General features: G+C 29.9%; 1 protein-coding gene across 1 annotated transcript in view; it reads left to right on the top strand.

Moving 5' to 3' along the window:
* Positions 1 to 24,488, top strand: part of LOC142329903 (G protein alpha q subunit) — a 41,356-nt gene extending 16,868 nt beyond the window's left edge. The window contains exons 4-8 of the mRNA XM_075374828.1: positions 954 to 1,082; positions 8,399 to 8,528; positions 10,693 to 10,846; positions 13,528 to 13,635; positions 20,290 to 24,488. Coding sequence (XP_075230943.1) covers positions 954 to 1,082; positions 8,399 to 8,528; positions 10,693 to 10,846; positions 13,528 to 13,635; positions 20,290 to 20,372 — 604 coding nt within the window. The 3' untranslated portion in view covers positions 20,373 to 24,488. The remainder of the gene's footprint in view (positions 1 to 953; positions 1,083 to 8,398; positions 8,529 to 10,692; positions 10,847 to 13,527; positions 13,636 to 20,289) is intronic.
* Positions 24,489 to 25,817: the final 1,329 nt, after the last annotated feature.

Genomic DNA, 25,817 nt, shown 5'->3' on the forward strand with positions numbered 1-25,817 from the left:
TTTAAGCTGAATATTCTTTTAAAGTTCTTCATTTAATTTATTTAATGTAGGCAGTTCATTATCTTTTGTGTGAAACTTGTTAACTGTTCTTACAATGCCTTGATCAAAATGTTTAATTCACTAACTGGTGTTGAATGTTGTTTATACTTTTTTGGTATGCTGACTCATCACGACTGCGATTTAGATTTAAGAAGGTCCTTCTTTTCTTTTCAGAGTTCTTGAATTTGTGATCTTGAAATCCCACAAGCTGCAGCAGTTTTTCTTCATCTTTTTGAATGTGTATTAAATGTTTGTCATGTTTTAATTTTCCTAACTTTATAGCTTCTTTCTTGATAAAATCGTACACATTATTAACTATTTTATGGGCTTGATTACTGAGCTTTTTATTCTTAAATTTGGATTTAACTTTTTCCATTGCAAAAAATTTAATCACAAAAACATACAAATTCATTAAAAATTGTGAATTCATAATTTCCTGCACAGTGATTGCCTTGTGTAAACAAGTTATATTTCATCATATGCACTATATCTTAGATTTTAATTATAATTTAGGTCTTCCTCGCTTTTTCTGTCACTTCCAATTTTCAAATATGTTTTCAGCATATTCTTCACTTTTTTAGTTGACATGTCCATACAATCTGTTGTCTCAGACAGGTCTGGGACATATCTTCCAGCTATATCTCAGACTTGTCTGTTTTTACACTTTTATACATTTCTTCTTTAATCTTTCTACTTTTTAATTTAATTTTCATTAAATATATTACAAATTTCTTTTTCTATAAAATAAAACCAGTAAAAGATTTCATTATATTTTGCAATTTTTATTTTGAACCTAAACGAATATAACCCATTTACATAATGTATCTTGTCATTTTTTCCTATGCTGTCCTTATCCATCAGCATGACTTTAAATATTTTTGTTTTTTATATGTAAAACAAATTGCATGTTGCAGCTATCTGAGTGACCTTGATAGGATTGAAAAAGCCGATTACCTGCCTACTGAACAGGATATTCTGCGTGCTCGAGCACCAACTACTGGTATCATTGAGTATCCATTCGACTTGGATTCTATCATATTTAGGTCAGTTGTGTTTTCTTTAGAAAGATAAAAATTTCATTTTTTTAGTAATTGGTATATCTTGCTATAAGAAGGAACAATACTTTATTGTCTATTCTGTTTGAGTGTTAGTAAAATGCGGTTATAATTATTTTAAAACAAATATGTATAAGTATTACTTTAATGGTTTATATTTTTCTTATTGAACTTTTGCTTTTTAAAACATTTCACTGTAATATCAGTGATGTTTTTTCGACTTGGCACTTTATGTAAATAACGAGGCAGAATTCAAAAGTAAGGTTCAATGAATTATAAATAGTGATTGGCAACACTGATTGGTTCATGCATGCATAATAGCTTTAAGTGGTCTGTTGGGTTTGTAACTACCATATTGCTGTCAGTTCATTGTTGTGTGTCTTTGCAAGATGTGTACAAATATGAGTGTGGTAGTAACAAATCCTGCCAGTTGTGAAGTTCAGTCACTGATAAATGCAAGAAGACACAATACTGTTAAAATTCACTATCAGTTGTATGAAGCACGATGGGTCCACCGCAGTGAGTGAAGGAAAAGTGAGGCAAAGGTGTCGTGAGTTGAAGGAAGGCTATTCAAATGTTAATGACAAACAGAGAAGCAACAGGCCTAGTGTCCTGACTGATGATCTCATTGAACCTGTTGCAAAAATGAATGCAAACCTGAATGCAAAAATGAGGGAAAATCATCGCTTTACGATTAGCAATTTTCTCTAGAAGTTTCAAAGACAACATTATTGAGAATTGTGACTAACACTCTTGGCTATCATAAACTGTGTGCAAGATGGGTGCTGAAAATGTTGACATGTGCTCACAAAGATCACAGAATGACATCTGCACATACTTTTATCAACCGCTTTAACCACAAGGAGGCAGATTTTTTCCCATATCATCACTGGTGACTAAAGATGGATTTTATACATCAATGCTGAATCAAAACAATCCAGTTCAATCAGTCCAGTTCACCTAAACCAAAAAAATTCAAACAAGCCCATTTTCAAAGGAAAATCATTGCAACTGTATTAAGGGATCAAAAGGATGTGCCTTTGATTGATTTCATGGAACTTGGAACATCCATCATATCACAAGTCTATTGTGAAACACTTTCTATGTTGCTTCAGCTGTTTAAAACCGATGATGGGAATGCTGAGATAAGGAATTGTTCTACATGATAATGCACATCCACATGAGACTGCATGTGCAACAGAAACAATTCAAAAATTTGGATGGGATTTTTTGTCATCTCCCTTACAGTCCTAATCTTGCGCCCAGTGACTACCATCTCTTCCTACACCTTAAAAACTGGCTTGTGGCAACAATTCAAGGAAAGTGAAAATTTGAAAATTTCAGTGCAAAAGTGGCCATAATCTTAGGCGGTGGAATTTTATTACAGGTGAGTTTGAAGAAGCTTGTTTCATGATATAAAAGAGTTGGAATGAAATGGTGATTATGTAGAAAAATAAAGTAAATATGTAAGTATTTGAAACCATTAATAATTTTTTTTCAGCTGTTCTCATTTTGTTACCAATTGGCCTTAACTTTTGGACTGCACCTTGTAAAATCTGTAACCCAGGAAAATGAACAAATTAGACTTGCCTGGTTTTTATTATTGTTTAGTCTAATTCTCCAGTATTTATAAACTGGAGATTGTTTATTTCATGTTACAGTGTACTCATTTCTTGTTTTGAAATCAGTTTTGTTAGTTTTGTGTTTTCTCAATTACAGCCTCTATAACAGCTTTTGTTTATTAAAAATTGCATAATCAAAGTAGATATTGATTGGTTTACATAATGCTGCATCAGGTTTATATTGTATATTAGATAGTTTTCATGCATTGCTATGGTATAATCTATTAATATCTGTACAATTCTTGTGAAAGTATATCAGTTACTCTAAGAAATTTTTACCTACTTCATCACTATCTGAACTCCAATCAATCTACTGTCTTAAATGTCAGTAGGCTTGCTTGGGTATAATCCATGCCTTAAAAATTAACTGAGAGTGAAGAAAGTATAATTTTCATGTTGTCTTGTCTATATTGCTGCTTAAATAATTTCAAATTCTTGTTCTCTGATAAGATTAACATTCTTTTTCAGTATTATTCCCTTGAGTGTTGTTGTGAAGTCTTGTTTGTTGAATACATGACTTGTGTGTTTTTACAATTCTGGTTTCCATTAATGAATGGTTTCCATTAAACATACAAAGAACTTTCTTAAAACCTTGCTCAGTTGTAAGGTTGATCTGACAAATTACAGTTGATAGTTTAATTATTTTGTTTCAAGCTAATATTATAAAAATTCATTTTATTTTAAACTTAATGTTCAATTTAAAAAAAATTAAAATTAATATATAAAGTATATTTCTGTCTGTTGATATAAATATTAAAATAATAAACAATTAAAGAAAAGGCAAATATTCACAAGGTAATATTCCAAAATGTACATAATGTACAGAAAAGCTTGTTTAGTATGATAGATTAGGTTTAAATTAGGAAGAATGGCTAAGAACCAAGCAACAGTATTCATAAAGAATGGTAACAAAAGAGATTCTTGAGAATGATAAGTAATAGCTGTTACTGCTATTACTCTTCTGTGAAGTGTGATCCTATGCTACACAGCAGTAGTTGATTGTAATTCATGTTCAGTTTCTTTATTTTCAATATACCAGTGTAAATATGAACGTACCGATCTCAGATTGTACCTTGAAGGAAAAATTTGCTGTTATTTTTTTTGTTATCTAAAGGTGTAAAACTTAATGATATATTTCTCCTGGATGAATGCTTAATACAGTATGAATTTCATGAACAAGGCAAGTTTTTAAGCATGGATAGATAGTTTAAAAAGTGTTGATGAAACACATTCCTGATGGCCAATAGGAAGGTGTCAATAGACATTTTGGATGTTTGAATTAATGATTCTTAACAGTTGTGTTACTGTAGAATAATAGTGCAAAAATAAAGCATTAGTGTGGTGTACAAGATTATCTATCCACAGTGACTTTCAATTTGTTAAAAAATATGTTCATTATGTACTTAAAAAACTGAAAGAAGTATTTTCTCTAATGGTGTGATGATTTTTATTCTGATAATAAAGAATTTTTTTTATCTTCATATATTTATTTATAAGAGACATAAAAATCTTATTTGACTAAGCAACTTATTTGTAATGAGATAATTAAAGAAAATGTATATTTTTAAATCTTAACTCACTGTAAAACTATACATATTTACAATATTATATTGGTGTGTAAACTATAATGAAGATTGAATGGTTTAAGCAGCATTGAGCAGTTAATTCAGGTGGGAGAAATAAGGGGGAGTAGAGGCTCATAGTTTATGGTGGCTCATACATTTTTAAGGTAATAAAACTATGTCTTGTCACTCCATAAAAAAGAATGGTGCATGGGTTTGTTTTGTTGTATGTGCTCACATTTTTATTTTAGCTGCTATTGGTGCTGAGCAGACTAATGATGGTGCACCAGGCAGCTGTGCAAGGTGACTTTCTCTCAGCTGATTCTCCCCCACTAGAAGCAGTTCGTTGTCAATTAATTAACAGATTTTTTTTTAAATTTCTAAGTGTAGATTATTTTTATTTATATTTTATATTTATTTATTATTATTAATTTTATTTATTTAATTTTATTAGTGAAAGAGAGGGATTCTTAGTTAATATTTAGGAGTAAAAATAGGATTCTTTACTTAGCGGTAGAGAGTCATTTCAGTACATGCAGCCGGCACATCACATAGTTCACTCTGCGCCAATATCAGCAGCTGAACTGGCATTACAACTTCACATGAACATACACAAAACTAAACGAAGAAGATGGTGTCCTCAAGCCAACTCCCTGTAATCAATATGGCTAGTGTTAAACATTATATTTCTATTAAAAATGATTAAATTCTATATCTACTCACGCCTTAAGCCTATTTTAAACATAAAAATACCAAAATGTTCAGAAAAATATCCTCTACACACTAATATTTATTTTCTTTAACGATTATCTAAAATAATTAATATTTTCACAAACATGAGGATATAAATGCGTTGAGGGCCTAGGGGGCAGAGCCCTGACCAGCTAGTTATATTATTACAAGGTTACATAAATATCCTCCCTCTTCTTCATACCTGAATGTAGTAAGCTAAGGGTTATAAGTTGTTTGTTGTAGTGAGCAGTCATAACTGTAAGTATACAGAACACATTAATTATTATTAAAACGTAAAGAAATAAAAATTGTAACAAATAATAAATATGAATAATCTATAATAATGTATACAGTTATAAGTGAAAAATCAAACTTATCCGAAATACATTTTGTTTTTGTTAAGGAACCTGTGTCATTCTGATAATCTTACTTCCATACTATAGTTTATTTTTCTATTTCTTGTCTATATTCAAAGGATATTCTGTTTACAATATTACACAGTTGTACACTGTTTCCTTTGGAATTCTGAAATTTTCCTAATATTGTTCACAAAATTTAAAAAGATTGTTGTTATGTGTCTTGTATGCTCCTGAATGGAGTTTTTATTTTATTGAAGGATTATATAAAAACTAATTAATAATTATCATTATTAATTATTTACCAGCTCACTCATCAAATAAGTTGAGTTATGTATATTTGTTTGAGTCTTTCAATGTTACATCTGTCTTCTAAAAGCTTGCTAATGACAATTAGAGTGAGTTACCAGTGATTATAACAGTTATTTGTTTTTACAGGAATTTATGTTGATAGACTTTGTTGATCAATGTGTTTGTTTATTGTATACTGGAAACAATGTACAAATACAAATATGCAAAACTGCTTTCTATGTAGAAAAGAGAGGATTAAAAAAAAGCGCAGTATCTGCTCTGTGTAGAGTAAAATAAAATTATTACCTTGCATTCTGGATTTCTTGTTTCTGTTATTTTTGGAACAAACTACCACTGTTCAGCAAAATATAACTGTACAATTTTACTTTAAAAAAGTAAACGCATTTTAAGTTAGCTACAAGGATTTTGGATTCATGGCATGTAGATAAACATTTCATGATTGTACTAAAAGTGATAAAAACTATAATTTTGATTATTCTGTTGAATTAGCTATTATTGTTACTGGTGATATTTATATCCTGATAGTAAACCAATTTTTTTTATACTTTCACACATTTATGTATAGGAGACAAAAAACTGCCTATAACATTACAGTTTAGGGGCAGCCGAAATGTAATGCATGCTGGAACGTAAAATGTTACACAAACTAATAGGTTCTGCCATTTTGTAGTTTTATTTCTCCACTACTAACATTCCAAAAATGTTGACCTGTACCCCATCATTTCTGTCAGACACATTGTTATAGAGTTGATTTCACCTGCTATGTCAACATATTTAAAACAATGTGCAATGATTGAATTGATGACTTCCTTTTCTATATTGTGACAAAACTTGGGTAAATCATTACGATCCAGAAGAAAAACGTTAAAGTGTAGAATACCAGTACTCTTGTTTGCCACATCAAAAAGATTCAAAAAACAACTCTAAAAAAAAAATCTCTTAACAGTATTCTAGAATTGTATCCACATGTGTGTGACTGACATGTTGTAATTTAACCCCCAAGTTGAATTGACTGTAAAGATTTTTGCTATATGTGGGATGTTACAACATTTTAGGAAACATGTGTGTTGTGTTGAACAAGCCACAGAGCCAATAATTATATGATAATACTCAGCCATATTCATTGTGTGCAACAATTAAGGCTCTTATGAAATTGAAGTTTGAACCTATTCCACACCCTCCATACTCACCAGATTTGCTACCCTGCGATTCTCACTTCTTTCTGCAATTAAAGAGGATATTAAGGTTATTTCACCATGGACGGTAAACTGAATGATTCAGTGAGTTCATGGATCAAGGAAAGACCCCCAGCATTCTTCTTTGATGAAATGAGAAATATGTTTTACTTTTGGGAGAAATATATAGCTGTAAATGGTGATGACGTGAAAAAATAAATATTAGTTTTTGAATCAAATAAAATGTATTTTTATGCATATTTGTTTCACTAACTGTCTTTTTACAGTTGTGAGTTTTGGTAGACGTACATTATATTTCAGTCATCTCTTGTACTTAAGTAGTTCAGTAAAATTGTAGTTCTAACTTGGTTTAGAATTATAGAAATCATTACTTCTTCCTTTTTACACTTTCAATTTTTTTTATTTTACAGTGATTGATATACAAGGTGTGGCTATTAAATAATGAGACTAATGCTGTAAAATACTTTATTTTAAATTTATACATATTTAGTTATTATCCCCTTCAATACACACCCCTCCTCTATCCCTACAACACTCCTTGTGAATTTTCCATTGTTCGAAACAGTGTCAGAAGTCTTCTTGTGTTTGCTCTTTCATGACATGTGCCGCTTTTTCTTTCACAGCTTCAACGATCTGATATCTTGTTCCTTTTAATGCAGATTTGACCTTGGGGAAAAGATAAAAGTCACATGGTGCCAGGTCAGGTGAATAAGGCAGATGGTGTAACACTGGGATGTTATACTTGGCTAGAAACGTCTCGACAGGCAATGCATTGTGAGCCGGAGCATTATCCTGATGAAGAATCCACTTTTTGCATGTTAAAATTGTTATGTAAAATTTGCCTAAAGCATTCTTTGTCAATTTCTACAGTTTCAGCAATTGCAATTGTAGTTAACCAATTGGTCAGATTACCAATTTTTTTTAAAATTTTTTATCCGTTTTTGTCCTGGAAGGGTGACCCAAACAAACATCATCTTCAACGTCTTCTCAGCCATCTTGGAAACGTTTAAATCACTCAAAACCCCATACACATGATAAACATTCATGGCCATATTCTTTTTTTAATAAAAGATAAGTTTCAGTAGCAGTTTTTTCAAGCTTCATATGAAATTTCACAGCAATTCTTTGCTCTAATAAAACAGTTATCATTTTTTCGGCAAAACAAAAAAACAGATATTATCCAAACGAAGCCCATGGCCAGACCAATATGTCTACAGAAACTGGAGTGGCAACAATTGAAAGAGAAGGCTTCACGCTACACAGCTGTCGGTCGTACAAATCTGGCGCTTTCAGCAGTTCTTCTGTAGTCTCATTATTTAATAGCCACACTTCGTATTATTAAATTGTTTCGGTATGTTGGAATTATTTTATACTGGGTATATTACATATTAGTTTATTGTTTATATTAATTATTGTTGTATAATTTATATGTATTATATTATTATATAATATATATTATGATATATGTGAGACTATATAGGGTATATTGAGTATATTTTTACTTTTCTTGTTTGATTTTTATAGGATGGTAGATGTAGGAGGACAGCGATCTGAAAGAAGAAAATGGATTCACTGCTTTGAAAATGTAACCTCCATTATTTTTTTAATGGCACTTAGTGAATATGATCAGATTCTCTTTGAATCTGAAAATGAAGTGAGTTGAATGAAATCAGTTTTTTTTGGTTTAAGACATACATGTTATTTAATTAATTTTGTTATTCAGTTATACGGTAAGATAACTTACACACATACAGAACTGTACTGAAATTATTTTAATTTTTTTAAATTATATAAATGTGCTGTTATTTAAGGCGGTTTTGATAAGAAAGTCATTATCAAATTCTCTCTATACATTAATCAAATTAAACTTTTGTCTATTCTTGTATATATAATATTTTTCTAAAATATTTAATTTTTTATTGTTATTTACATCCTTTTACAATTTCTATTGTATTTAAATTTATATCTGAATTGGTGATTACATGTTTATTGATTATTAAATGGTCTGCAAGATTGGAAAAACCTGACTTGTTGTTTTTATAAGATCTAAAATGTTCTACAAACCTTGCCCTAAATGATCTACTAGTTTTCCAATATAAATTTTATTACAATCATTGCATGTTATATTATAGATACCATGAATTATTAGGATGATTAACTTTGTTATGGATTTTTAATTGTTTTATTATATTGTATGGTCTATAAGCTATTTTATATTTTTTATTATTGTAAACCTTAACCAAGTTTTTAATAATGTTAACCAGGTGTGTAATAATTTAACCATGTTTTAATAATGTAGGAAAATTTTATATAAATATTTTCATCAATTCTTTTAGTATTTATTGGTATCAACGTTGTTTCATTATTAGATTTTAATTTCTGTTTTTTATCAATTTTATCAATTAATGTTGTGGTATATCCATTTTTACTGCAATACATTTTATAATATCTATTTCTGAATCTAGTTTTTAAAAATTATTATGTGTGTAATGTATTGCTCTATTTAACGTGTTTACAATTGTACTAATTTTGTGTGCCCAAAGATGATTCGAACTTCTGTTTGTAGTTATTTTGTTAGTTGTTAGTTTCCTATAAACAGATGTTATAATATTACTAATTTCTCTGTCAACATCTAAAAAATTTATATTCTGTATTTATCAGTTTTGAACTGATACTAACAACTAATAAAATATCTATAAACAGAAGTTCGAATCATCTTTGGGCACACAAAATTAATACATTTACAAAATAAATATATGTTAAATATATATATAAAATAATAATTTATATTTATTTTTAACAACTGAAAAATTTTTAATTTCCGAATGAATTAGATATCACGAATCTGTTTAACTTTCAAGTTTTCAGAGGCTGTATTTGGTCTATTCTTGTAGGTTTATGCATTGATTAAACAAAATTAATTTCTACCTTTTTATTAGCCTACTTTTTTTTAATGAAAAATAAAAAAAATATTTTTATTTATTATTATAATTTAAATTTGCTGTTTTATGTACAGTTGTTACACGACTACCCAAAAAGGAGTGTAATTTGTTGAGTGTGTGTTTATGGATGTTTGATGTTTATTGCACTATAGCAGCTCAGTGGCTGAACTGATTTAGAAGTATGACCTCGTGTTGAAATCCTTACATTACCTGGGGTGTCATAGGCTATATAAATATGCATGTGTGTGTGTGTGTGTGTGTGTGTGTGTGTGTGTGTGTGTGTGTGTGTGTGTGTGTGTGTGTGTGTGTGTGTGTGTTTAAATAAATTTAAAAAAAAATTATACTATATAAAAGTAGTCACTCACATGCTCTTTAATTACCATGTATTAAAGTATGTTTGTCTGCAATGTTTTTTTTGGCAATCATGTTTTTTAACTTTTAATATTTATCTCTTGTATGTAGTTATATAATTTTGTGTTTGTTAAAGTTATAGATTACTTTTTTCTTGTAGCAGATATTTCTTTTACTATTCTTTTTGTGATTTGCTGTACTTTTTTGTATAGCTCTTTATTGCCTTCTCCTTGGCCTTATTATTAAAAATCTGATTTACAAGCCCAACCATATTACAAAGTACATTAAGGATATTTACTTACATCAAGGATACTTTATAACTTGTTTCTTCATTCTTTGTAGACTGATACCTTCTTAGGTTACCAGAATTATTCAGTATTTAAGGAAGTGTATTCTACCACCTTGGGCAGAGTCCTTTGTATTATTTTATCTTGTATCATATTTTAAAAATTAAATAGTTTAATTTTTATTATAAATAATTTCTTTACACAGCTTATTAATTTATTTATTTTTGTTTATTTACAGAATCGAATGGAAGAATCTATGGCCTTATTCAAAACTATTATAACATATCCATGGTTCCAAAATTCTTCAGTTATTCTTTTTTTAAATAAGAAGGATTTGCTAGAAGAAAAAATTATGAAATCGCATCTTATCGACTACTTTCCTGATTTTGAAGGTCAGTTCCTTTTATTTTTTAAATTTTATAATAATGTATAATTCTTTAATAATTAAATATTATTAGGGACAATTCTGAAGTGAAAGTAAGATGTAACTACTTGAAAAGTAATAGTTTAGTTTCTTAACAGTCTTGCTGTACTTAAACAAACTAGTTTTATACCATAGTGTAGGAATTTTTCTGCACAATGCAAGTGATCAATCAAAATTAGTTATTAAATATTGATTTCCACTTGCATCGGGTTTCTTTGTTCATGTATACATCTGTGCACCTGCAAACACTTTATGCAATGATTTATATTGATTGATTACACAAGCCTGCAAAATTTGGGTCGTGTTATGTTTTTTAACTTTTGATAATTGATTCTGATGTATTTTTTAGCCCCGAATCCAAAAATCACCTTCATTTTTTCTCATCACACCAGGATTTTTTGCAAATCGCAAATATCAAAATTTGTAAAAAGTTGAAAAATGCAAATATGTGAAATTATAAAATAGACATAAAACTCTTTTCTTTTCTTTTTCTTTTTAATAATAAATTAATGTCACTTTTTTGGCTTACGCTATACATTCTTATAGCTACAAAGTTGATTGGTCTAAAGAGGAGGGCGCAGGGGGTTGGTTTGAAGAGGAGGAGACAGTGGGAGAGCTTGGCCGACAGGTTGTGACAACACAACCTAAGATGTAACATGTACTACTGGTGGTACTAGTACTGCATAAGTAGTACAGTACCTGTACTACTTATGCACCATGCAACTACTATCAGTGCTGTTTCAACCATTAGCTTGCGTAAATCAATTTTTTTTTTCTGTCCTTCGTGATCAAACATGCTTTTGTTGATGGAAAATATATTTTCTGGCCATAAAGCAAATTTACCATTTTCAAAATGGTAAATTAGAGGCTGCAAAAATTCTGCAGATTCTTTTTGTTACAATTGACGGTGAGTTAATGGAGGAAAGGCAAAAAAAGAAATATTACAAGTTTCATTTGACAAGTGTACCTCACATATTTTGGAGTGGAAATAGGAGATCAAGACAAATCTTGGGCACCCCACTTATGCTTGCTGCACATGTTTTAAGGACTTAGACAGTCATTAAAAGAGTGAACAAGAAGTGTTCAAACTTGGAGTTCCAATGATGTGGTGAGAGCTACAAAATCACACCAATGATTGTTACTTTTGTTTGACTGGTGTTTCACAGTTTCAATTTGAAGAATAAAAAAAGAATCGTCATCCAAATATGCCATCTGCTTTACGCCCAGTTCCTCATGGTCCAGACATACCAGTACCAATTCCACCAGAAAATTTACCTTAAATAGATGGTTCCACAAGTGATTTAAAAAAAGATAACATTGAGGAGTACGAACCCAAAGATAGCTGTGCACCAGAGCTTTATTCACAGCTGAACTAAACAATTTGGTTTGAGACTTATATCTGATGAAAGAAAATTCAGAATTGCTTGGTTTGAGGCTTAAAGATAAGAACCTGCTAGCAGCTGGCACCTTATTTTCCTGGTTCAGTTACAGAGAAAATAATTTTTTTCCATATTTTTCAGAAGAAGGAAAATTAGTCTCCTGCACTGATATGTGTGGACTTTTGACTCGATTTAACATTCCATATGAAATTACTGATTGCAGATTGTTCATAGATTCATCCAAAAGAAGCCTCAAAGTTGTCCTTCTTCACAATGGGAATATGTATCCCGTAAATACCCGTCAGACATTCTGTCCATTTAATAGGGGGGTTACTATAATTTGGAATTTGTTTTTGATAAAATTAAATACGACAATCTTTAGTGGATTACTTGTGGTGATCTCAAAATAATATCGATGCTCCTAGGACAGCAAGGAAGATACACAAAATTTCCTTGTTTTTTGTGTCAATGGAATAGCAGAGACAGAGAAAATTATTGGGTAAGGAAAGATTGGCCAAAAAGAGCTTCGTTAGAACCTGGAACTAAAAATGTGCTTTGAAAAGCTCTCATAGATCCAAATAAACTTCTCCTTCCACCTCAGCATATCAAGTGAGGCTTGATGAAGCAATTTGCCAAAGCCTTACCAAAAGAAAGTAAATGTTTTAAATACATCTGTGACAAATTTCCAGTCTTATCAACTGCCAAACTAAAAGGTGTCTTTACTGGTTCTGACATTAGAAAACTTCTCAAAGTTTGTAATTTTGAGAAATAGGTTTGGAAGGTTCCAAACTCCAAATCAGTCATTGAGAACGTGCTGCAAAACAGTAAGCAAGTAAAAAAATTTAGGCTGTTCCATTAGCTTGAAGGTTCACTTCCTTAATTCACATGTGGACTATTTTCCTGAAAATCTGGGTGCCGTTAGCAAAGAGATGGGTGAGAGATTTCATCAGGACATGAAAGAAATGGAAAGGAGGTATCAAGGAGAATGGACTACTACATTGATGGCAGACTATTGCTGGATGTTACACTGAAATGAACCCTATAGACAACATCGATGGAAAAGCACGAAAAAATAAATAAGAATCAATTATCAAAAACTAAAAAACACAACCATCGCTGGTTTGTGTTATTTATGGTGGGTTATTAAGATTGTTAATGATAAGTATGTACTAGTTACCTTAAAATACTAAATATATTTATGAATCTAGTGTTTTAATATATATTACATTTATAAATATGTAATGATATTATTAATATATTTTTGTTAAAGGTCCAAAACAAGATCATATTGCTGCCAGGGAGTATATTTTGAAGTTGTATCTAGCAACAAATCCTGATCCAGATAGACAATGTTATTCTCATTTTACTACTGCTACAGGTTATTACAATTGCTTTTAAGAGTGTTCCCTTTCCTTATTATGAAGTATAATTGTAGTCTTTTAATAATGTAGTAAATTTCCATAAGCTTTGACTTAATTATTAGGCATGACTGCTATACATAGGAGGAGAACTGTCATGTAATATTGGAGCACTAAATATGATTTTTACTTCAAAAATGGGAGGGGGAATTTAGAAGAAAAATAATTTAAGGTGATTTGAACTTTTCTTGAATACTCTAAAGATGTGTATGTATCAGCTCATGTGTGTGTAAACTCATGAAGACATTTTTTTTTTACTTTGCATCAATACAGATTCTTTTAGCCAATATTTTATTTAAAAGCAGCTAATATTGTGAAGTGCTTTCAACTGGAAAAGTAATGTTTGAAAAATGTGCGTTAGATTTATTGTAATATTGAACTCTGTTTGGCAGATGAAAATAAACCAGCAACAGTGTAATGCATGCACAGTAGCTACTAGCAAGCTGTAACTTGTTACACACCATCTGGTACCATTCTGTAGTGCTAGTAAAGCAACATTCTATAAAAAAAAGTATAAATAATAGAACATACAGTTCCTCCTGCTAACTGTAAAGTCCAATGGGATTAAATTTTTGCTAGCAGGATGGATTTACTACCACTAAAATTTATTGATCATGCTGTGTGTAGGTAACTATTTTATTACCATAGTTAGATGAATGAGTGTATGCATACTTGTTAGCTAATAAGCTAAAAAAAATCCAGTATGTAACTATGAAATTTAAAAATGAGGCTATATTCTATTAAGATCAGAAGAGAATCTCACTGATAGAATTAATGTAATTTGGGCTAATATTATCACAGGTTTATTATAAAATGCTGATAAACCTTTGGACTTCAGTCAAAAAAAAAAAAAAAAAAAACAGCTTAGAATGATTATAGTCTGTTGTTTTTGTTCATTAAATGTTGGCCTTTGCAGAGTTTGCAAAATGTTTTACTGAAACTATTCAAGTGGAAGATTTTTTACCTTTTTCCCTTTATGTTGTTCATTGACAAGAATCTGCAGAAACTGGTGTTTTAGTACAGTTGTCTGTGGTGTGAATATGGATGGTAATTATATAGAGAAGATATGTAAATAATTTATAAATTAAATAAAATCTTTTCTCCAATTTATTATTTTTTTTTTATATATCAGCCAATTAGACGTCAATTTTGTAATAATCATTGTAAAATATATAATCATTAGCAAAAGTACAGAGTGGCCGGGAAGTCACCGTACCCCTTATAGTTAGAACTATAGAACTAAAAATTTGTAATGAGTTATAAATGAAAAATGCGATATAATAATGAATTATTCTATTACTCACTTGATATGTAGCATTAATTTTAATGATCCAGTGGGTTTGTGTGTTTGCCTTCATGTTGCATGCACAATTGTATATGTTGCCATGTCCTCTGTGATTTGATATAGTGTTTCTGGTACATTACAGAAGGCATCCCTCACATTGTCATGCAATTCTTCTTTTTTGGTACAGCAACATGCCAATACACATGCCTTGATAATTCTACGTAATAAATTATCTGGTGTGTGAGATCAGGACTTTGTGGTGGCTGTGATAATGGAGCTGGTGATGCTGGAGTACTGCAGCCAACCTAATGTTCTTGAAATTTTTCATTCAGAAACTTGTGGACTGTTAGAGCAAAATGTACAGGTGCTCCATCCTGCTGCCACCATACTTGTTTCATGGGCTCTTTCTCTTGAAGCTGTGGTATTAACCATGCCTCCAACATCTCTAAATAAGTTTGTGCATTCACTGGCACGTCAAAGAAATAAGGACTTAACAAATGACAAATTGTCATTCCAGCCCATATCATGACATGTGGTGAGTTTCTTTCCAACTCTGATGCATAATAAGGATTTTCTTTCACCTGAAATAACACATTTCTGGTACGCAAACTGTGATAGATCGCACATTAATCAGTAAAAAGCACCTTTCAACAGTGCACTGCAGCTGGGAATTTTTCTCAGATGCAGCACAACATTCCATGTCTGCATGCGACAGTTAATTAATGAACATCAGATGAAATGGCCTAACTTTAAAGTCCTTTTTCATATGATCTTGCATCGTCATCTGTGGTATACGAATTCAGCTGACCATTTATGAGTTGATTTCATTGGGGATTGTTCAATGGAAACTGCAACTGTAGCTTATGTTTCTAACCACATTAACTTTCATCCACTTTGTGGCCTATCTTTTCAAACGTCAAAAAATATCAATGTGTCTTTCTTATAGCTCATCTGAGGTTGAAAAAAAATAACCCTCGTAGATATTAAATAAACTTCTGTATATGAGAGCGGTCCAGAAAGTAACTTACATTTGTGCCTTGTGTGAAGATGGATGGGGATAGAACCGCCATCTTGGTGTCAAAACATTTCTACACTCAGTATGCATCAAGCTGTTGTAGCGTGTGGGCTGTGATTTTTCTACTTTGTTCGTTGTGAATTATTGAAATGTGCACTCAATAGAAAATTCTGCAAGTTGTGAGTTGCATTCAGTGATTAGGTTTTTAGTGGCAAAAATCTGAACCAATTGAAATTCATCAGCAACTTTGTGAGGTGTATGGAGATGGAATAATGAGTGAAGGTGGAGTGAGGCAGTGGGGCATTAAGTTTAAAAATGGTCACATCAATCTTCATGATGAGGACTGCAGTGGTCAGCGTAGCTTTGTGAGTGATGAACTGGTGATGAAAATCAACAATAAAATTTGTGAAAATCACCGCATTACGATTACAGAAATCTCACTTCATTTCCCCAAAATTCACGATGTTAAAATATCACTGCATAATTCACTGTATAAAAATATCAGGTAAGATTGGTTATAACAAGTTTTGTGCAAATGGGTGCCAAAACTCTAAGACGGCAGATTTCTTCAGAGAAGGAATTGAAAAGTTTGTGCATCGTTATGATAAGTGCCTCAATTTAAATGCCAACTAAAATAAAAAAAAAATAGTTTGATTATCCCTTTCAATTATGCATAATAAAATTTATTTTTTTTATTTGGTTGGTTTTTAATTCATAATGTAAGTTACTTTCTGGACAACCCTCGTACTTCAAAAACTGTTTCAAGATAGAAAATGCACCTTTCTTCTAGAATTTCTAAATGTGCATTACATTTATCAAAGTGGGAAATTATCAGATCATGTAAATTAACCACAGGTAATGCTACCCAGCCTCTTCACAGCCTTGGTTATTGACACAATATCATATCCACACACTATCCTTTTCTTACCATACCAATGGGATGGTTTTAAAAGACAAGTACATGCTGTAGGAAAGGCTACCATTATGATAGTTTTGTTATCTTATTAAAGGTGTCATTTGAAGTTATTCTAAAAAATATTATATGGCAGTTTATACTTTTTAAAAACAGTAATATTTAATACTGAACTTGGTCCAGCACTTACCAATGGTCATGGTTGAATACAAAACTTAAGTCATTTCAGATGATTAAGAAAAACAATTTATGGTACCAAACCAAGGCATCTTAGATGTTGATTCAGACAGATACAGATATTAAAAATTTTGTTGATTACATGAAAAAGAAATCATCTTTTTATAAATTTTACTTATCTAAAGGATAAAAACAATACAGGAAGGATGTTTTTCTTGTCTTATCTCTTACTTGTGAGCATATTCTTGGAGTTACTATAAGGTTTAATATAATTCTGTCAGTCAGCCCGAAAAATTTTTTAATTAAAGAGTAGTGAAAACATAGTTGACCATCGAAAAGCATTAATTATGTAATAATTAAATATTTTAAATGCTACTAACATGTATTTTTTATTAAATTTTGTTTTCTAATATGAAGATATTGTTTTTTATTATTATTATTTTAGATTACTGTAATGAAGAAAATGTAAAATGTTGTTGAACATAATAGTAAATCTAATGCTGAAAGTGAATAAAATGATGCATGCTTAACTAATACCTAAATTTATTTAGATACTTTTTTGAGCACACTATTAGCACAATTAAATATACTAGTACAAAGAAAGTGGTATTTTATTCTACAAAATGCACAAAGATCCTGAAATTTTTCTCTTTTTATTGTCTGTGTTTCTTACAACTTCAATATTTTGGAACTGTCCTTTATTCATTTAATCTACCACTTGAAACCTTCCAGATGGAAGGGAATGATGCTATCACTCTACCATAGTGGTTGGGTGGGTGGCTAGGTGGGTTACAAAACAAGTATAATAATAGCTCATTCTTATACAAAACTAATCTGTCATTTTTATTTGTTAATTTTTATAAAAGTACTACTTGCAATTTCTGACATAGTTGCAATATTTTGTTTTTAATTTGATTTTCTGCTGTCTTTGTGCTGAGATATATAAGCATATGAAAATATATTTCTTTAATTACATCATGAGCAAAACGGGATTTGTTATATGTTTTCATTAAAGAATTTCCTGTGTAAAACTGCAATAGAATCTTGTACCTCATGTTAAATAAATTCAAAATAGCTTATTTTTATATACTCAATGCTCCCTTGTGTTTTTAAAATTTATTTAATCATTATGGTGTTAGTTTTGAAGTAGCTTTTTATTTATTTAATATTATTTATATCTTTTTTTTGTACACAGTAATTAGTTACTCATTCTTTATTTCAATTAGATTTTGTTGTATTTTTTTATGTAATTGTGCAACATGCCCCTCACTATAATGATGTCGTTACTATGAAGTTCATATTGTGATTTTGTGGAAGTAACCCAGAGAGAGAAAATTATTTACTTTCATTGAAGGTGTCTTTGAAACATTATTGTTTATCTTATGCTGTGCACATAAAATTAATCATTTATCACCTTTGCTGTTATGTACTGTTCCTCTTTAGTATCCTGTTAGTATCCTCTTTATTATTTGTTAATTTATTCAATTATTGTGTTAAATTATGAAGTAAAATTTCTGATAATAAAAAATATTTGCTTCTATGTGATCTGTTTTTAAAATGTAATCATTTAAATTTACAAATCTATTACAAATATTTTATCAGTGGATTATACTGAAGTTAGTATTTACTGCATTTTGTTGCTAGCAGTATAAAATGATTATATGACTCCTCATATCAAATTATTTATTTGTAAAAGTATTTATTAACTGATAAAATCAGATTGTACCACCTGGTCATGAATCCAGATTGATATTTATCAGAGTTTGATGGAGATATATGAATTCTGTATTTTAAACTTTTATCAGGCATATGGAGCAACCATTAGTAATGTATGCTTACTTTCAAATAGAAGAAACTGGTTTCTAACCAGTTACTCTAATCCAAAGAATCCCTCCATTGCTGTCTAAGCTTTATTTAACAGCTGACTGTATATGTAAAAAAAAATTTCTTAGCTGATATCTGTCGTATTGTGAGTTCAGAAACTATTTGCCCAGGAAACCACAAGTTTATGCTGATTTCATTTTATGTTGTGTACTTGTTTAGGAAGCTCATTTATGTAATTTGCTATGTAAGGCTGATGTCTGTCATTCATTTTTGCAATCAGTGAGTAGGATTCTAGTGCAATAAGAGATTTTGTGCCACCAGGCCATTTGATGTTTACTTGACTTTTATTTTTGTTTACTTTATTATATAGTGATAATATTACAGCAGTGCATATTCCTAGTTGAATATTCAAATATGGTTGAAGACCAGTTTTCATCTAGTTTCCAGTTAGTTGATTATCACATTGAATTGAGAGGTCATATATCAAAAAAAGAATTTTAGAGACCAGGTCAGTCAGTACTTACTGAAGAAAACCTATATTCTATAGTGTGCATTGGAAAAATATTGAGTTCACAACTGCGTGCAAATTATTTGGAAAGAAAATTATTTTCCACTGACAGTAGTTGACAATTTTACATAACTGACTGTGAACGGTGAGTACACAATTGTAAGTGGGTCTTAATATTATAAGCAGATAATAATTATGTTAACAGTTATTCTCAATGTGTTGTAGAACCATATCAGCCAAGAGATCTTCACTTTTATTATCAATGAGTTCAATTATTTCTAACCAGATGCACATTCACCAATAGAAATAAAGAACACCTAGAAGTACCATATACAACAGTACTAACTTTGTGAATTGCTTCACAGAAACTGGACCCAAATAAAAACATCTAACTATAATACGGAAATTAAATGTAGTATGTAAAACCACAACTTAACTTAATTGAAAAGAAAAAAATTTAATACGACTTAACCCTAAATTTAACAATTACAACATATTAAATGAAAAAAACATCAAATAATCTATCTGGCCACATTATAAAAAGGTTTCTTGGTCATATCAAGGCAAGCTCCTTTAACAGTAATACCATTTGCAACACTATGACAAAGAAACTGCATGAAAGTTCCAACAATTACAAAAAACAATTTTTTTTGTCATAAAATATAATACTTGGTTATGAGTTATTCTAACTTGCATGATTATTGTTGCTTTTTGCATAAAAACTGCATTTATTAATTTGTTTTTCATGTTTTTGATTATAATTTGTTTATATAGTATAAAATGTGACTTAATTTGTGTTTTTCTTTTCATTTTTGCATGCTGTACATTGATGGCAATGGAAATCTATTAACGGGATGATATTTTTTAATAATACTTCTACAATGAATTACAGATACGGAGAACATTAAACTTGTGTTCTGCGCTGTTAAAGATACTATTATGCAAAATGCTTTAAAGGAATTCAATTTGGCTTAAATATTTTTGTTTTACAATTATTTATATGTACATGTAAATATGAGTTAATTCAATCAAATACTAATTTAAAAACCTTACATGAAATCATACTTAATACAGTGTATTTTATTTTATATATTTTTTTAAGGATAATTTATGTAGTTCATGTAATAATTTGTAGGTTAACAGAACTGAATGACTTTTGTAATTGTATTTTTAGTTTTTTGTTTTGTAATGTATGAATTTGTGAACAGTATGATGATTCCATGCTTTTATTCATATTATGTTTTTTAACTTAGAAAAAAAATGTTTGCAATTTGCTTTACATGATTTTATTATACAGTGAATTATGTTGGTTTATTTTTTATCTGTGTGATTATGAATTGTACAGCAGGCTGTTCTTTAAACAATATGCTTCATCTTCATCAACTGACTCGGTGTACAAGGATATATAATGTCACACATAATTTTTTTATATTGCTTTATATTTTAAGATAAAAGAATAACTTAGCTGTACATTATAATTAATGTAATTTCAGTATTTTAATGTAATGCTGAATATTTTATTTTCATTTTTAAGTAATTTATTCATTAATAGTTTCTCATGAATGTTATCATTAGATGAAGATAATAATATTATTAAAGGGCGAATTCTTTGATTTAAAAAAAAATATTATTATGAAATAATATAATTTTAACCTAGATTTTTTCTACATACAAATAGTATTAAAACAAACTGGTTTATAGATAATTTAATTAATTCACAACTGAGTTGATTTTCATGAACAGGTGTGACAGAAATTATTTGTAGGTTTAGTATTCATTATTAAAATAACTTAAAAGTCTTTCATAAAGTATGTTGTCTCATTTCTGTTTTATATAACACTTCAGAGATGGGCCCAGTTTGTTCTTCAAACTGTCCTGTGGATATTGTTTTAGGAACCTATCATCTTACAAAGCATTTCCACTGGAGTTCACTAAATAGTATCTCTGATGGATTCCTTAATTTCCTCAATAATATGAAGTCAGTTCTCATATATGATGTGTTTTAAATAGTGACATAAGAATAATTACATGAAAATAAATACCCTGGCATGGCTAAATCACCATTATGAGGAATTTAATTTTTGGGAACATCATGAACAACCTGATGCTGTGACTATTCATGCTATCTTCTGAACTCATCATTATCAGCTATCATTCTGATGCTGGTGTAGTTATAGAAGTTATCTAACCACATAATGCTTAAATATTGTAATTACATGGTTGTTGTCCTCAAAAAACTTAAAATCATGGTATGAAAAATCAACTGCGTGTCAACTGTTTTAGCTAACTAGGACAACTGATGTAGTAAGTTAGACTTCTCTATTAATTGCTTAAATGAAAGTCAGACTCATCTGATACAGACTAATTTGAATCCAATTGTTATTTACCAAAAATATTTTTTGCTGCATTATCCCAATATAATTCTGCATCGTCTAATTTTTTTCCGATGGAATTGCAAATTCAAATCTAACATTCACTTGAAACTTTTTATCTGACATGCCCAGTGCTACAGAATGTCAAGCAGAATAAAGTGGACTGAAAGGATAGAAATCAGGACTATTTTTGTATATGTGTGTGGTGGATAATTAATGGCTGTATGGGCTCTAACTTTTAACCACACCTTCTACTCATACATTATGTGGATAGTCAGTAGCACATTTCTTATTCAAAGCTGAACAGATGTCCAAACTTTCGATCTATCTAAGATTAGTTTGAAATATTGGATCCTTAACATTTCTCTCAATTTTAAAGTGGTGTCTCAGATTGCATTGTACTGTCATTATTTTTTAAAGAAGCATTGAACAGCAAACATATGATATTCACTTGATCAAGTCTCCTTGAAAACTATACATTTTGAATTGCTGGACTGATTAATAAAAAATTACAGCATGATGTATACAGAAAAATCTTTGGTACCACTTTTAGATCATCTAACCAATTCTAATACGCTTTGTATTACAAATTAAACCATATATCTACTTACTGGCTGGCCAGTTGGTGCATGGTTTGTTTGCTCTATTTTAGACCACCATCTTTAACTTGGTTTTTGGCAGGTTCTGGCATATTTTCATTCTTATCTTTTTAAAAATATATTTTAGCTTATTAAAATACTAAAATAAAAATAATAAATAACTAGGAGAGATGTGCACTGCTCTGCAGCATGATTAAATAAATTAAGTTATGATAGGTAATTTACTTTGTAGTTAAAACTTCCTTCCAGATAACATTAGCTGTGCATCAACCCTCAGGTTTTATCTCCACTTTCAAATTTTTAAAAGATTTTGCATGTGGTAGGGCAATGTACAATTTTCTGTGGCTGAAAACTGGTTCGTATAAGTAAATTTCTTCTTGGTCCAGAGTTTGTTCTTGAGCCTATTCGATGGTCATGCAAAATACTAATTGTATAGGAAATTGTTTCCGTTTAAAAGAAAATGGGACATTAGTATCAGATGGCGTCAAATCAATTTGAGGCTGAAGTACTCTTTGTCCAACATTTACACCTGTTATAATTTCTATGACCTAACTTTTTTGTTAGGTAAGGTACATGGAATGTTGTGTATAAAACACTATTCACTACATTTTTATGGAGCTTTGAGTATATTTTTAAGAGTGAGGAAACGTTAATGTTCCCTCAAAACGTTTATCTGAATTGAGTGATACAAGTCAGTATAGGCTCTTTGATGATTCTTGACGTGGTGATTGGTTTAAGAGCCATACAAATTCTGAACCTTAATTAGTTTCTGAGATGTCTCTATTTGAATGCCATTGAGGTAAGGCTTTGAGTATGAGAAAAGCTATATCTCTTAAAACTTCTCTCATAATTTAGTGAGTGTAGTCAGTGCCTGCTGGTTATCTGTGGTCTGATGTAATGAGTGTTTTAAGACCCAATGTAGTTCATAACTAAATTAGTTTCTGAGAAATTGGAGAAAAACTAAATTTTTTTAGTTTGTTTACCAAACTTTTTTAACATATGGATATTCTACAAAAGCTTTTTATGTTATTTTGCTTTTTTTCTTAATTTTCATTATGTTTCCAAATATTTAATTGTTTAGTTATTTTACTTAATGTTAATTTAATTAACATGGCATTTATCCTGATCGAGTCAGTGGGTGGAAAGTGTATTTTAATACACTTGTACATGTATCCTTATTTAACTTCTTATATGTATGTAATTCATTAAAGTAAGTTCTATTTTTATTAATTAAAATCAAATCTAATTTTACATTTTGTAATTATTTATAAGTTTTGAGCACAGCGATGTCAAAATAACCAATCATAAATTTTAGATTTTTAAATTTTGTGTATTTTAACTATAAATTCAGTTAAAATGTTACATTATGAATATAAAATACAGTTATTTAACTAGTTTACTCATCACCCTGTAAGTATTTATGTTAATATGTTTTCCTACAGTTTGTTGATATGGTCTTTGATCTTACTTTGGTTTTAGTATATTGTAACAGCAACCATTTGCCCTTCTGTGTGAAAGGCCAACAGTGTTGTTGGCCTTGTTATTCCAGATATTCTTGATTCCATAAAAAAGAAATACAGCTACCTACCTATATTCTGATCAAATTAAATGCTACATCAGACACTCGGAAGAATTTAGAATTATCATACAAGTCATTCATTCATTCCCTGCTTGGTAATTTGCTATAACTGAAATGTGAGTATATTTTAATATTCAGGAAGACAGTAATTGTTTTGTTTTATTATGGATTTTGATTATTTAGACTTCACTGTTGCCATATTTTTAATTATTTTTGTAAGCTTATTGCAAAATGCTAACAAAAAATGTCATCCATTTGCTTGGATATTGATGGAAAATATTTGAAGTTCATGTCATTAATTTCTGTTAAATATTTGTTATGAGTAGCTGAAAAATGCAAAATGAATGATTATTATTTTAAAATATCATGTCTTTTGCATTAAAATATTAATGTTTTATGCAATTATTCTCTTATTATGTTATTAATTTCTTATTTTACAGTTAATTAGCTGTATAACATAGTCTTCAATTAGAAAATGCTAGATATTATGTTACTGTTAATTGTGTTATGTTTTCTTTGTACATAAATAAAATTTGTTTTAGAACTATACTTTTTTCTGCTTATTTATTTTTTATATTATTTTCTTAATTTTTAGGAAAAATAATTTTTTTTATTTTCAGAGACAATGTGCTATAGTTAAGGATTAGTAAATCCCCTTTTATATGGCTTTGAATACTAATACTAGAATCAATACCGGTGTTCTTTGGTGGTTGGGTTTCAATTAAACACACATCTCAGGAATGGTTGAAATGAGACTGTACAGAACTACACTTCATTTACACTCATAAATATCATTCTCATTCATCCTCTGAAGTAATACCTGAACGGCAAATTCCCGGAAGCTCAACAGGAAAAAGTAAATCCACTTATCCTTATTATACCCACTTTTGTAGAATGGCTTATTTGGAAATAAATTTTATTTTTTATAATGCTATTGTCAGTTTATCTTCTTTTAAATGGTTACCTTCCATGTGTGTGGAAGAAAATTATTTATTTTAATGAACTGGCATACATAACCAATTCATTAAATTTTTTTAAAGGACCAGGCCCAAACAATTATATCTGTGCCACATCCTTTCCCACATTTTGGAATATTTATTTTTTAATTTATTGTAATACTGTTAGTTATTTATCATTAACTAATTGTATAGTTTTTAACACATATTATAGTTTTAAGATGGTTTATAAATGGCTGGTTTTATTACAACACTGGCCTAAGTTTCAATACAGCTGGAATTACATTGAGTATATGAATGACTGAATGTTATGTGCTCCCTTTATTTATTTACTGAAGTCTACTTGATGTATTTTCAGCCTTTAGGTCATTTACTTGCATAATTAAAGATACATCATGCTATGTTAAAGAGTGAAGTGAAATTTCGTCTGATTTTCTTTGAATCCTTTCCAAGTTCTGATTAACTGTTCATTCACATACATTCAGCTTTCTGCCCTACCTTCTTATTCACTGTTCATCTTTCCTATTGTCAATCATGGATTGTAAACTGTAGTAAATTCATCAAATGTTTACTTACAAAGGGCTGAGCAATTACAAGTTCCTTGGAGTTGGACAGAATGGACAGAAAGAGAATATATAAGTGGATCGGTTACATTATGATGTTGACAATATTCCTTCAAGATGAGCTTATGGTCAGGGTTATCTATGAAGCAGTTCAATTAAGTTCAGTGTTGGTTCTTTAAGATCAGCACAGTTAGTTCATTTCATTAGATTATGTTTATTTGTTATCAATGTAATGAATATTAGTAGAAAGCTATCGATTTTCAGGTTATTGTGATTTCTGACTAATTTTACTATTATTTATAAAACTCTCTTCTGAATTCTCTCATCATCTTCCACTGTTATTACTACTTT

The sequence above is a fragment of the Lycorma delicatula genome, chromosome 9, assembly GCF_047948215.1.
Source record: "Lycorma delicatula isolate Av1 chromosome 9, ASM4794821v1, whole genome shotgun sequence".
NCBI lineage: Eukaryota > Metazoa > Arthropoda > Insecta > Hemiptera > Fulgoridae > Lycorma > Lycorma delicatula.